This window comes from Meriones unguiculatus, chromosome 11 (genome assembly GCF_030254825.1).
Source record: "Meriones unguiculatus strain TT.TT164.6M chromosome 11, Bangor_MerUng_6.1, whole genome shotgun sequence".
NCBI lineage: Eukaryota > Metazoa > Chordata > Mammalia > Rodentia > Muridae > Meriones > Meriones unguiculatus.
In genome coordinates this window covers 34,009,164-34,023,560 of record NC_083359.1, presented here as the reverse complement: position 1 = coordinate 34,023,560, position 14,397 = coordinate 34,009,164, and the positions used below count along the sequence as shown (strand labels likewise).

The 14,397-nt window shown below is 50.5% G+C and overlaps 1 protein-coding gene across 2 annotated transcripts in view; it reads left to right on the top strand.

Annotated features, from left to right (window-relative positions):
* Slit3 (slit guidance ligand 3) overlaps window positions 1–14,397 on the top strand; it is a 594,183-nt gene that overhangs the window by 570,917 nt on the left and 8,869 nt on the right. For both annotated transcript variants that reach the window (XM_021631471.2, XM_060363864.1), the window contains 5 exons: window positions 39–176; window positions 931–1,171; window positions 3,165–3,295; window positions 9,613–9,767; window positions 11,432–11,717. In XM_021631471.2, coding sequence (XP_021487146.1) covers window positions 39–176; window positions 931–1,171; window positions 3,165–3,295; window positions 9,613–9,767; window positions 11,432–11,717 — 951 coding nt within the window. The remainder of the gene's footprint in view (window positions 1–38; window positions 177–930; window positions 1,172–3,164; window positions 3,296–9,612; window positions 9,768–11,431; window positions 11,718–14,397) is intronic.

Below are 14,397 nucleotides of genomic sequence, written 5' to 3'. Positions count from 1 at the left end.
GCAAGCAGGCCCTGAGCAAGCGTCTCCCTATGTTCCAGGTGTGAGTGTGTGCCTGGCTACAGTGGCAAGCTGTGTGAGACAGACGACGATGACTGTGCAGCTCACAAGTGCCGCCACGGAGCTCAGTGTGTGGACGAAGTCAATGGCTACACATGCATCTGCCCCCAGGGCTTCAGGTATGGCAGAGGAGCACAGCAAAAGCAAGGTAGCCCAGACTAGATGGCAGAAGGGGGCAGGGATGCAGGTCTCCCTACACCTAACCAGGGCAACTCCATGTGGACGTTGGGTATGAGTCCAAGGTCACATTGTCACATGCACGTGAACCCCAGTTCTCCATTTGAACAGTCTCGCTTGAGTAATCAGGTGCTGGCCTTATGGCTGGCTCTTTTCACTTAGTGCAGAACTCTCAAGGCCCATCTGTGTTGTTGCAGGTGTCAGAACTCCTTCCTTTGTAGGGCAGAATTTCCCTGCTGGCCAGCTATGCCGTGCTATGTTTATTCATTCAGTCTATGCTCCACAGACTCACCCCAGTCTATTCTGATGACTCTAAAATTTTCGTTCTAATCTGATTCAGTTATTTCTCTAGTTTTTGCATTTGTTTACTTATTGTATGTATACACACACACACTCATGTTATGGCATACTCATTGAAAGCAGAGGACAATTTGTAAGAGTCAGTCAGTTCTCTCTTCTCCCATGGGTGCCAGGAATTTGAATTCAGGTCATCAGGCTTAACAACAGACGCCTTTACCCACTGACCTGGGCTATCGTTGCCTTCATTGATTCACTTTAAGAGAGAGAGAGAGAGAGAGAGAGGCTGAAACTTAAAGAAAAGAACTTGCTCCAGTTAGAGGCAAAATTGGAGCCTCCCACTCCAACTCTCCTCTTTATAACTATGGATGTCTCCTCTCTCCAACACTCTGTTTCCAGTGGGCTCTTCTGTGAGCACCCTCCACCCATGGTTCTGCTGCAGACCAGCCCCTGCGACCAGTACGAGTGCCAGAACGGGGCACAGTGCATTGTGGTGCAGCAGGAGCCCACTTGCCGCTGCCCCCCAGGCTTTGCCGGGCCCAGGTGTGAGAAGCTCATCACTGTGAACTTTGTGGGCAAGGACTCCTACGTGGAACTGGCCTCCGCCAAGGTCCGGCCCCAGGCCAACATCTCACTGCACGTATGTTCTCTCTTCCCTCCCAACTATAGCTGGGGTTTCCCAGGTTGCTAGCAAGGCTGCCTCTTCTCCCAGAATATCAAAGACAGTGCTCAGCTTGGCAGGAGCTGGGCCTGCTCAGTTCAGAGCAGAAAACCCCTGCTGAGTCTCACAGCAGGCACCGGCTTCTCACTATCTCACTATCCCCTCGTTCATCCCTTAAAAATCATTTCTGCAACTGTCATATGTTGGACAATGGGGACCCGGTGGTATGTAAGACAGAGCAGCCAGGATGACAGGAAAAGAGACACGACAAGAGATGCTGGATGCTGACTGGAGCACAGAGGAGGACGTGTTCCCAGCCTATCAGGAGGAATCAGAGGCCGCTGTCAGAGGCAGGAAGAGCTAAGTGATCTCCAAAGCTAATGCAGGACTTGGCCAGAATTCTAGGGAGGAGAATAAGAAACTGAGGTGGTTGAACAAAGACAGGGAGGAGGCAGCTGAGTGAGCTGCAGTTCTCAACCTCTTTGGGGGTCTAACAACCCTTCCACAGGGTCAGCTATCAGATATTTGCATCACAGTTCATCACCGTAGCAAAATTACAGTTATAAAGCAGCAACAAAATAATTGTATGGGGGGGAGGGGTCACCACAACGTGAGGAACTGTATTAAAGGGTTGCAGCATTAGGAAGGTTGAGAACCACAGGCCCGGAGGCACGAGCAAGCGGGACACACTCAGGGAATGGAAAAGAGTTCAGTGTGAACCAAGTTGTTTTCTGGGCAGCATAGGCCCATCCCTGCAGCTGGACGGTGCTGGCCAATTAGTAGCCCAGGCGCTGCTGGTTGCTGCTGGGCACACGCTGGGGGCTCCGTGACTTTAGCCAAGTGATTTCACCTGGAGCTCCTATACTCCGTCAGCAAAGGCGTCTTGAGAGCCTCTGCCTGCCAGGCTCTGCTTCCAGCCACCACGGCACCTAGAATCCTAAGCAGGGCTTGGCTTTAAACTCGTGTTACCCCGGCAAAGACGCGTGCTGACTTGCTCAGACATCGTTAAGACTCTCCCAGATGACTCTGAACAGATTGCTCGCTTCCTAGGATTACAGTGAGTTAAGTTGTAGTCTTTAGCCTTTGTTGTTCAACTATTATTATATGATTCATGCAGGGAGACGGGGGCTTCAAACGGGGCAGATACTTTGTCGGATCCCGTTGCGTACTAGTAGGGGAGGCAGATCAGAGCCGGGGCCTCCTGGCATGAGTAGATAAAACTAGCCCAGTCTCCGCGCCCGTGCACTCAACCAACCACAGATCCAAAGCAGTTTAAAGAAAATTGCCACTATATTGAACGTGTGTGGACGCACTTAGCCCCCACCAGGTCAGTCCAACCCACAGCCCTCGGTCCGTCGTCAAGGGTAGCTATGAATATAATCCAGACAAAAATCAGAAACTTCCTTAAAACATTATGGGATATTTTCACTTGTTTCCTTGTTTTCCAGCACGCCTTTAATTTGTGATTTTTTTTTTTTTTTGTAAGTTGACCACACAGTTCTCCATCATGAATTTGTAGACGACAAGGTTACATCACAATCTCAAGTTTGACCGTGATAGTAACACTACATACGCATTGAAGCTCTCACCATAGCATTTTCCCCGTGTCGGGTGGTGTCATTCATCCAGAGAGGATGGAAGTCACCTAGGAGGAGCACATGGCTTCAATGCAGATACTCTTATGTAAGGGTCTTGAGCACCCTTGAGGGGTCAGTGACCCTGAAGCCATGGCATATAGTACGTGCTCAATGCACATTTGATGAAGCCATTTGCTTGGCTTGCGTTTCCTGAAGTCTAAGCTTGAGTCTTGCCTTCTGGAATAGACAAGCCAGATGGGGAAGGAGATACAGATTTGAATTCTAATCTGGTCGAGGCTCTGAGGCAGCCACCTGAAGCGGGTGCTAGGAGTGAGTCAGGAGCTGTTGGAGCTTGGGTAAAGTCCTAACCCACACATCCTGGCTGCTCTCCCCAGGTGGCCACTGACAAGGACAACGGCATCCTTCTTTACAAGGGGGACAACGACCCCTTGGCACTGGAGCTGTACCAGGGCCACGTGAGACTCGTGTATGACAGCCTGAGCTCCCCGCCAACCACAGTGTACAGGTAAAGACCTTCCCTCTCAGCCACAGATCCCAGGTGACTCTGAGGCCTCCTGGCCCACACAGACATGCTTCTCACGAAGTGGCAGGTGGGAGGGGGGAAAGGTACTACTGGCGCAGAAGCAGAAAAGGGAAGGCAGGCCCATGTGGGGAGATGACATCTCATTACCATAAGATAAATGGCCAGCTGGCTACAGCGCATGGAGCCAGGTGCTCCAATGGAGACGAGGCTGCCTAATGAGGTGCCCTTTTCAAAATGTCATTCTAATCTTTTATTAGTTTAAGAAAGAAAGCAGGCCGACTGGAATGCAATTCAAGGAGAGGAAGTTCAAGAGCACCCAGGGAACAGGACTGTGCTTAAAATGACTTTCAAACTATTCTTCAAGACAGTGTTCCCTAAACTTAAGTCTTTTTAACAGTCACTCTAGAGGTTGGGCAGCTTGCGGTAGCTGTAACAAAATATTGGCTTATAAAGAGGGAAGGTTTCTCTTCGCTCACAGTTTTAGAGATTTCGGTCCACGGTCCTTTGGCTTCACCCCTTGACTTTCTAAACATGCTGGAAGCAGCTCACCACATGGCAGCTGAAAAGCAAAGAGAGAAGAGCGGGCTCAGACTTCATCCCTTTGGGCTGTTCCCCTCCTTGAGCAGAGGACTTGCCGCGTAAAAGTTGGAAGAGCTTCCAGGAGCAGCAGGGCTCTATGCAAAGTGAGGGGCCTTCTGGAAACACTGCGCTGAGTTAGGGACCAGAAAACCATTGCTGCTGCATAAAGCTGCCTCCAGGGGGTTGTGCGAGTTTAATGAGTCCACTGGGGAGATGGCATGCCTTTGGAAAGAACCAGATGATGGGCATCCAGGCTGATGACTTGGATTCTCGTGCCAATCCTGGTGGCAGACCATTATTGCCTTCAGCAACTAATCATAAGGGCGCCCAGGCTCCGGAAATCCCACATGAAAAGTGATTTCATGGGGCAGTTCATGTATGTCTCTATGCACATCATCCACATAATCTAAGTGCAATTTTAGAGAATACACAATATTCTTAATAATGCATGTTTTGATTGCAACTCATCGCATGAGCTCATGTGTGGAATTTTCCACTTGTGACATCATGCTAGCACTCAATTTCATTTTGTTTTGTTTTTTCAAATTTTGGACTCTTTTGCATTTTTTTATTTTCGGGTCTAGGGATGCTCAGTCTGAAGTGTTATCTCTCTCTCACCGACTGACTTGGCAAACACCTATCGGGTACCTGGGCCTAGTGTAGGGAACACAAGATTAAACATCCCCCACACAGAAGAAGACACCCGTGTAGACAGACAGTGGTGACACCGGCAGAATTTAACAGGCCTCCCTGGAGGCCCCCCAGCCTGCTATGGGGACACTTCCGAACAAGAAGTAAATATTCCTGCCTGGAAGATAGAAGAAGGGCTTTAGGGGTAGGAGGGTCTACGTTATCACTAAGGAGCATTTCCACAGGGCAGGAAGGGAGACACCACGTTGTATCTCACAACTGGGAGCTGACAGCAGCTGAGGGGACAGAAGGCCATTCCTCGGGGTCATTGCAATGACTTCTTGCCATCTGGGAGGCTCAATCAGCCTTGAATGAAAGCCAAGCAGCCAAACCAAAACTGGCCCATTGGGGACGTTGGTAGCCCACAGGTTTCTGTCCCCTGAGAGCCCCATGAACCAGCCTCAAGAAAGGATGAGCTGCATGGACCCCTGTAGGCTTCACCCTTCTGGAGCAGCTGGATACCAGGGCCTCCCTTCTGCCATCCCTGATTCTACTCAGGTCCCCGGTAGTTGTAAGAAGTGAAGAGGCTTGCCAAGACTCTGCTATAGGCCACAGGGCAGACACAGAAAGCTCAGCTGGCTCTTTCCTGCCCCAGCATAGGCCATGCCTTCAGTATGGAAACTTACCATAAGGCTCCTCTGCCTACAGGGCCAGGGCCTGTGGGAAGGGGCAGCTGACAGGAACTCCAGTGGGTGCTGTTGTACAACGAGAGCTATAGATTGTCAAGAGAAACTGGAAATTCAGGGTTTAGGGGGTCTATGTCGAGGGTCTTGTAAGGTTCACCATTCAAAACTCCATGTATGAGTCAGCTCTACCTGGCTGAGCGCATACCCTGGCAGTTTGAATTACCACCAGCCCATCCACTGCCCATTTGATCCTCAGCGCATGAACCAGTGGATATTATCACTCCTGTTTGAGGGATGACAAGCCTGATTGCTCAGAGGAAGCCCAGGATGGGAAGAGTTTGTCCTAGACACAGGTCGGGTTTCCATTAAACCCACCTTCCCACTGTGTGTCTCCAGAATGTGTTACTAGGGTGCAGGAGTCAGTCTGGGTCCTGGCTGCTTGCCTAAAGCAATCCCAGGATCTCTTTGTTCCTGCAGGGCTCTGTCGCCACCTATTGGTCACTCTTGGCATCAGGGAGAAATGAGCACCCAATAATCTTTCTTGTACAATGGCCTAGAGTCCATACCTGGGAGACATGAGCTGAAGAGCCCTGACTCCACTATTTCCACTTGAGACTCTTCATGAGGCACCCTAATTCCCTGGGCAGTAAGTCTCCTCTTTCCAAACAAGGAAAGCTGTGTCTCCTGCCTGAGGGCTTGTTAGGGTTAAATGAAGATTTTGAGCTCCTGCCCTTACCCCACGGCCCACCCACTGCCGCTGTTAAAAGCAAGAGAAAGTCAAGAACACCTGCTGATCTTGCAGAAGACACAGCTTCAGCTCCCAGCACCCATACTGTGCAACCCACTACCACCTGTAACTGCAGTTCTGGCAGACCAATATCCAGCCTGGCAACACACTGGCTCTGTAGGGGCCCCAGTGGGCAATGAGGGAGATCTCCCCTGAAATCCCTAATGCCATCTCCAGGAGCCTAATCACCAGGGCTTCCCAATGCAGCGCAGCCATTTCTCTGAGAGCAAACAGGAAGGTTCGGTTCTAACTTTCACCATCTTTGTTGTTGTTGTTCTTGTTGTTTCTTGTTTAGCAGCATAGCACTTCTCTCCACTGATATTTTTATTTGGAAGACTAATGTTTACAACTTTGAAAAAAAAAAACAACTTTGTGTGTGTGTGTGTGTGTATATGTGTGTGTGTGTATGTGACTGTGAGTGCAGGCATATGCACGCCAGCCAGGGCAGGCCTGCGGAGGTCAGAGGGCGACCCCATGTGTTAGTCTTCCCATCCACTCTTGTTTACTGTGTGTGACAAGCTGGCTGATCTGTGAACTTCCGGGCACTTTCTTGTCTCCACTTCCCATCTCTCCGTAACTCTGGGATTACACACACACACACACACACACACACACCGCTGGCTGTGTCGGCCTTTACGAGGGTTCTAGGATCCAACCTCTGGTATTCACTGTTACACAGCAAGCTTACTTGCCCGCCGAGCCATCTCTCCGGCCCCTACAACTTTTTTTTAAGGGTGGGTAGAGCAGGTAGACAAGGCTGTCCATGGAGCCAGGGATGCCCAACATTGCCTGGGGTGCAGACTTTACCTGCAGCTCCTGAAAGCACCATCTCTGGTCTTGTATCCTTCAACCATGCACCAAGGCCTCGGCCAGCTCTACAGAGCTCAGGAAAGAACAAGGAAATGGACTTAGCCACCAGAAAGGAACTAACAGCGTCGCTTGATGTGCCTGAGTATATCTAGGACAGGAAAATGACTGCCCCGACTCCCTCGACATCCTTAGTTGGTTCTGGAAGGAAAAGAAGAAAGGCCATTCACCACTATGTGGGCTTCACAGCTCTCTCTGATGGGGAGGCCACCCAATGCACGAGTCTACTTGCTAGCCCTTGGGTCTTTAATATCTTCAGCCTCCAGTCCATGGGGCATTGGAAGAGGAAGTGAAGTCACTGGGTGAGTGTGCCCCTAAAGGGAACATTGAGACCTCGACCTCGGGACCCAGCCTCTTCCTTTTTGCTTCCCAGCCACCAAGAAGTAAACAGGTCTCTGCCAACACTGGCCTAAAACAGCTATGGACTGCAACCTTTGAAGCTGAGTTCCCAAACAGCTCCTTCCTCCTCTCAGTGACGGAGGTGGTCAGGGACGCAGCTTTGCACTTGGTTGGAAAACTGAGTGAGGGCCCAGCCCTCTTTCTTTAACCTTCATCAACTCATCTGCAAGAGGACAGCCTCTGCCTTCCCCTCTTCACTCATGACTTGAAGAAGGTAGAGATGCTTCCGACACATTCGCATAGCTCCCCCATCCCTAAACTAGATCCCCCAGTGGTCTCTCAGCTTCTGCCCCACCATCATTTTTCCTGTTTCTTGGCCAGACTTTATGCTCAAAAGTTGGCCACTTGATTTAGAGGACAGGTATGGAGAGTGGAGTGTGGGCTTCATGATTCCTTACTGGTCCCCTGGCATCTAAGACTGTGAGGCCCAGAGCCCTCAGTGAAAGCATAGGTAGATGGATAGATAGGCAGGACATGTGGATGGAAAGGAAAGAGTGAGGTGTGCAGGAGTGGGAAGAAGGAGGAGGGAAGGAAAAAGGGATACGTGGACCAATGGCTATGAAAGATTTCTTGGGGAACTTGGGTAGACCCCAGGCTCCTGCGTGTTCCTCTCCAGCATTTTGCTTTCTCCCGGGACCAGAGCCACAGTAGGGCTCACCAGGATGCAGGCTGTGCCGGGTTCTTATTGCTAGCGTCCTCTATATGTGTGTGCATGTGCACGTGGAGGCCAGAGGACAGCCTCAGAAATCGTTCCTCAGGTGGCTGTCCACCTTCTTTGGAGACACGGTCTCTCACTGGCCTGGAACCGACTCCCTGTTGGTAGGCTTGCTAGTGTGCATCGGGTGGTGGCTTCTTCTGTGGGTTCTGGGGACCCAACTCAGTGTTTTCAAGACTAGCCCTTCACTGGCCCAGCTCTCTCCTTATCCCCTCATAAATATAACCAGTAACTGTTCACATCCTCCCAAATAATTTGATCACCCAATAATTGTGACAGGCTACTCTCCCCTTTGTGGAGGAGGACACTGAGACAGGGGCATTCTGTGACTGGCTGTTGTCCTACCCAGCAGTGAGAGGATGGGAAATGGCCGCTCTCTCCTTTCCACCCAGGCAGTCTCCCTCCCCTCTTCTGAAATGCCACAGTCAAGTTGAAACTGTCCCTGCTACCTGTAAAATCAGTGGGGATCCCAAAGGGACTTCAAGGAGAGTGAGGATCTCCTCTCTGCCTCCTACACCTGAGTCACTGAGACAGATCTGGACTCCCCACGGAGTCCTTTCCTTCGCATCCCCCAAACTCCTGTCACCTCCCACTCTTCTCTCCCAACCCTTGCCAAGAACAGAGTCCTGGAAGGAACAGAACTTTGGAATCAAAAGTTGGCCCATAAGCCCTATCTGTGGCATGTGTTAGCTGATGACCCTAGACAGATCACTTAACCTCTCTTGGCCTCGGCACCTTTATCTGTGAAGTAGGTTATCTGGTGCCCGCTTCACAGGGAGTCCCTGCTCTGCCGCAGATTAGCTGGAGGAGGGGAGCAAACAGTTCTGATTCCCTAGGCTGCCAACTCTATAGTTCTAGAGTGAGGCTAAGATTCACTTGGCATAACACAAAACACTCTTCCCTCAGATGAGGCAGGCTCAGAACTGGTGGTTACGCAATGGATTTACGTGGCTCGAAGACTGATTACTGAAATCCTAACTGAGAGAGTTTGTATCATACATGCTAGAAAAAAAAGAAGAAGAAATCACATCATACTAAACCTGTTTCTCCCAGATGTTTCTTAGAACAAAGCTAACTCTTCAGTGAGGTTGACGGACAAAATGGGACACTTGAAGGGACGGCATCATCAAAGAGCGATTGTGTTGATAGAGCCAACCTGAGCTCTAGGGGTAGCTTGCCTGCTCTGTGAACAAAAACCAGGGCAAGAATGGAGAGGCAACTGCAGTGCCCCTAGGCTGGCTCTGCGGTGGGAGCAGAAACCACCGCCCATCTGGACCTATAAAGAGCTGCCGTGTACATTAACTGTCCCTTGCCCAGTCAGGATACTGGGCTTATGTAAGAAAGTCAGCCCTGTCCTTGGGAGGACTGAGTGAGGGGGTCAAGGGTCATGACATGCATACGGTACCCTTATATCAGCATTACTCAGAAAAAGTGTAGGGAGGGTCAAATGGAAGTAATTGAAGAGCCTGGGGGGAGGAGGAAAAAGTTTGTTTTTCTCTTTGCAACTTCTGTAATCTGATGTTGTTTCTGAATGAAAGTGAAACAGAGCTCACACAGTACAAAGGCCAACTGCAGCCCCTGCGCCTGGCCATGGACACACTTGACCTGTGGCTCTTTTCCTTTCTCTCCTGTCCAGCGTGGAGACGGTGAATGATGGTCAGTTTCACAGTGTGGAGCTGGTGATGCTGAACCAGACCCTGAACCTGGTGGTAGACAAAGGAGCCCCCAAGAGCCTGGGGAAGCTCCAGAAGCAGCCAGCAGTGGGCATCAACAGCCCTCTCTATCTTGGAGGTAACGCTCCCGCTCACACCACGTCACCCCACCCCTTCCACCTTTCTGGCTTTCTGCTTCCACACTGACACCCAGACCTGATCCCCTGATATCTCTCTGGAACCTACAGCCAAAGTCATTTAGGGAAGACTTTCTGGAGGAAGTGACAACAACGGGTTGCTGAAAGAGCGACCAGGCATTAGGCCGGTCCTAGGGAACAGACTCTGGACGGATGCTCATAAAGGAAAATTGGTGGGCCTCTGTGGGAAAAGCAGGTGTGCAGGGCACGAGGAGAGGAAAAGAGTAAATGGAAGGGTGTCCAGGCTCTGCTGCAATTTGCAAGCTCTGTGGCAGTACCCTGCCACCTTTCGGTCATGGCAAGAAGCACCACACTGAGGTCAAGGTTGTACAAAGGCCAAAATGGCAAACCACCTAAGCTGCCTAGACCTGCAATGAAGCTCCTAGGCTGGTGGGGCTTGAATTATATGCAAAAAGAGAAAAACTAAAAATCGGAGGGTGGCTTCTGTCCCCAGAGACACACACGTTCACACACAGCCACCAAAGCAGTTGGTTCAATGCAGATTCCTAAGACTTCAGTCCTGCTCTCGCCTGCCAAGGGCTGGCATGGACCCAGGGACTTACACTTTGGACAGGCCGTTCAGGTGCAGGGGAGGAACACAGAGTGCTCCTCAGGAAGCAGCTTCTCCACAAGGAAGAATGTTGCCCCCCTCCTGGCACCCGCTCCCCCTGTGGGCAGAACAAAGGCACTTTTTCCAGCCAACATGGGGTCTGGGAAGGAACTGGAAGAAAAAAAGTAAAGGGTTTTGGGGTTTTGTTTTTGTTTGTTTTGTTTTGTTTAATAGACAGGGTCTCATGTAGCCCAGTCCGGCTTCAAACTTCATCCATAGCCAGGGCTAACCTTGAACTTCAGATGCTCCTGCCTCCACCTATGTAGTACAGGGAGCACAGGCATGTGCCACTATGTCCGCTTTATACAGTGCTGGGGTTTGAACCCAGGGCTGTGTGTATGCTAGGCATGCACAACAATTAAGCCATATGCCCAACAGTAAAAGAAGAGAGAAAACACGGATCAGACATCACTGAGAACAAGGTCAGGCCTTTACCCATAGTCTGCTAATATACCTGAGAAAGGCATCGGCATAGTACAGAGGGAAGCAAAATCGTCTGGACACCTTGAACCCCACAGCTGCACTGACACAAGCTACCCCCCAATACACATGCACGTATCTTCTCTCCCCAACTTCAGCTCCTTTGCTGTGGGCTTTCAAACAGGAAGCTGCACAGGGAGCACCTCAACCTGGTGGGAAAAGCAGGATGGCCTAAGGGGTGGGCCTCAGTTAAGCCAGGGGGACTGTGTGGCGGTAGATGACAGCTCCTCTCGTTTCTCCTTCGAAAGCTGAAAATGCAGACTTCTGTAAAATTATCCCTGAATTTAGATACTGCTGATAAATTGAGTTTCAACAGCCCCAGAGCAAGGACACAGTCCCCATGAGGATAAGGTCCAGGGTTTGAACTGTCAGTTCAGTGTGAGCAGCAGAGGCCCAGGGCTCTGCATGGTAACTGTGAGCATGCGTGTGTGCACTGCGTGTGTTCTCACGTTGAAGGCTCGGGGGTGGGGGCAGGACTCGGGAGTGTCTTCAGGCTGGCCTGGCTTCCTCCCACAGGGATCCCCACCTCCACTGGCCTCTCAGCCTTACGCCAGGGCGCAGACAGGCCGCTGGGCGGCTTCCACGGCTGTATCCACGAAGTGCGCATCAACAACGAGTTGCAGGATTTCAAGGCCCTCCCGCCTCAGTCCCTGGGGGTCTCTCCCGGCTGCAAGTCCTGCACTGTGTGTCGGCACGGCCTGTGTCGCTCCGTGGAGAAGGACAGCGTGGTGTGCGAGTGCCACCCAGGATGGACCGGTCCTCTGTGTGATCAGGAAGCTCGGGACCCCTGCCTTGGTCACAGGTGAGTGTCCTGAGAACAAGCTGCCCTGCCAGCATCTAAGAAACGGGCACTGATGGATGCTGGGAGAACTGTGGTCCTACTGTGGGTAGCGTGACTGCTTTAAAAATGCCAAGAAGCGAGGCTCCTCCGGCCCTCAAGCAGGAGGCCTGGCTTGAAAGCATTAGCATGAAGAGAGCTCTCTCAAGATACCTGTCTCCACCAGGCAGCCTGTGAAAGCCACTGCCAGACTCTGTGCTTCCTGAGTGATCAGGAAATGCTCTTAAGGGAGCTAGAGTCCCAGAGACAGCACAGCAAACAGAAGAGGAATTTCAGTTTCTGTGAACCCTACAACGTACTAGGTCCACATAACAACGCACATCTGAATCACATTTAATGGTTCAGTCATCCATTATTCAATCAGTGCATGTTTATTGAGGGCCTACTGTGGGGGGGGTGCTAAATACAAGAGACTCGCTATTTCTACAAATTGCAGTCGGCCAAAAATAATAGCAGACTCAAGACTGGTCATTTGGCTGAACAAGACGGGGAAATAATAGTCTTGATCAGAAAGGAAGGGGGGCTGCAGAAGCCTAGGCTTCCTGTTATTCTTCATGTATGTGCCTGGCCGCTGGGATTAGCATGAATCTTGACCCCCCGCAGGCCCAGAGATGTATCATGATTAAAAACGCAGCCTCTGTGGCCTGGAGAGGTGGCTTAGCAGGTAAAGGCTTTTGACCCCAAGCCTGATGACCTGAGTTCAATCCCCAGGACCCACCCAATAGAAGGCAATAACCAACCGCCACAAGTTGATTCCTGACCTCCACCACCATGCTGTGGCATGTGTACACACATATAGGGAGAAAGAGAGAGAGAGAGAGAGAGAGAGAGAGAGATAAAGGTAGTATTTTAAAAAGAAAGCAGCTCATTGGTTAAGAATACTGGCTGTTCTTCAAAGGACCCCGGTTCAATTCCCAGCACCCACATGACAGCTCACAACCCTCTGTAACTCCATTTCCAGGTGATCCAACACTGTTTCCTGGCTGATGTGGGCACTAGGCACCCACGGTGAACATATATGCATGGAGGCAAAATACCCACTTACATTAAAATACATAGATCTTTTTAAACTTTTGAAGAAAAAAAAAAAAAGAATGTCTCAGTGGTTAAGTGCAGTTGAGACTCTTACAGAGGACCTGGGTTCGGTCCCCAGCACCCACACGGTGACTTTCAACCATCTGTAACTCCAGTTCCAGCTTCTGGTGTCCACAGGCATCAGGTACACACGTGGTGCACCTACCTATATGTAGGCAAAAACACGTGCAGATTTTGCCATCTGCCCTTCACTCTGGGAGAAGGACAGGAGGCTAGTTCATGGGAGGGGCCGTCATGGAGTCCTCACTCCATGGGACAGGGTCTGAGGTGCTCAACACAGGGCCTGGCACACACCGTGTGCCGTCTCACAAGAGCAGGTGAAGTGTCTCTTGTCCAAAATGCCTGACGCCAGAGATGGCGCACATCAGCGGTATCTTCTCACACTTTGAAGTATATGTCTATCCTCAGAGATACTGGGGGGATGGGGAGGGATGAGAATCAAGCTCTACACAAAGTTCATTCATAGCTCATAGACTAGCCGGGCATGGTGGCACACGCCTTTAATCCCGGCACTTGGGAGGCAGAGGCAGGTGGATTGCTGTGAGTTTGAGGCCAGCCTGGTCTATAAATTGAGTCCAGGACAGCTAGGGCTACACATTTTGAGAAATCCTTTCTCGAAAAATGAAAGAAAACAAAATAGAGTTAACAGGTCCCTCACATATGTGACACGGTGAGAATTCTATATGATTTCCTCAGTGCCTCGGTGTGTTTCTTGGCAGCTCATCACTGGAGGTCAGGTGTAGGATTTCTCACCTGGAACGCATGCTGCGGCTTCAAATGTTTCAGATCAGGGGCTTCAAATTTTTCAGATCAGGGGCATTCTATTCACTGTGGGTTATTAGACCTGTATCAGAAGTAAAAGTAATAGTAACAGTGTTGGCTATTTAAACTGAGGAAGTGTTAAAATATTTACAGAAGCCAGCAAACTGGCTCAGTGGGTAAAGGAGCTTGCTGCAGAGCCTAACTACCTGAGTTCAATCCCCAGGGCCCACACGGTAGGGAGAGAGAACCTGCTGTAACAGTATGTCCCCTGACCTCTACGTGTGCACCCACACACCCACATGTACACTCATGTTCACGCGCACACACACACACACACACACACACACACACACCAAAATGCAATATTTAAAAATTATTTTTGCCAAATGTGGTGATACATACCTTTAATCTCAGCACTTTGGAGGCAAAAACAGGCAGATCTCTGTGAGCTCAAGGCCAGCCTGATCTACAAAGTGAGTTCCGGGACAGCCAAGGCTACACAATGAGACCCTGTTTTTGTTTGTTTGTTTTCTTGCTTGCTTGTTTGTTTAAAACACAAAAATAAGTATTTTCGGTGTTGACAGAAACCTTAAAGTCTGTTGGGCTGTGAGTTGACGCTGAAGGCTCTCTTGTCTCTGTAGGAAAGAGCAAGCAGATTGACATCTGCCGTGGTCAGCTGGCAGTGGACATTCACTAGGGCACAGTTGCGTCCATTAGTTGGCCATTAGGATGGGGTTTACATGCAAAGAGCCACTTAGATGCTGGACTGAAGGAGGGCTGAACCCAA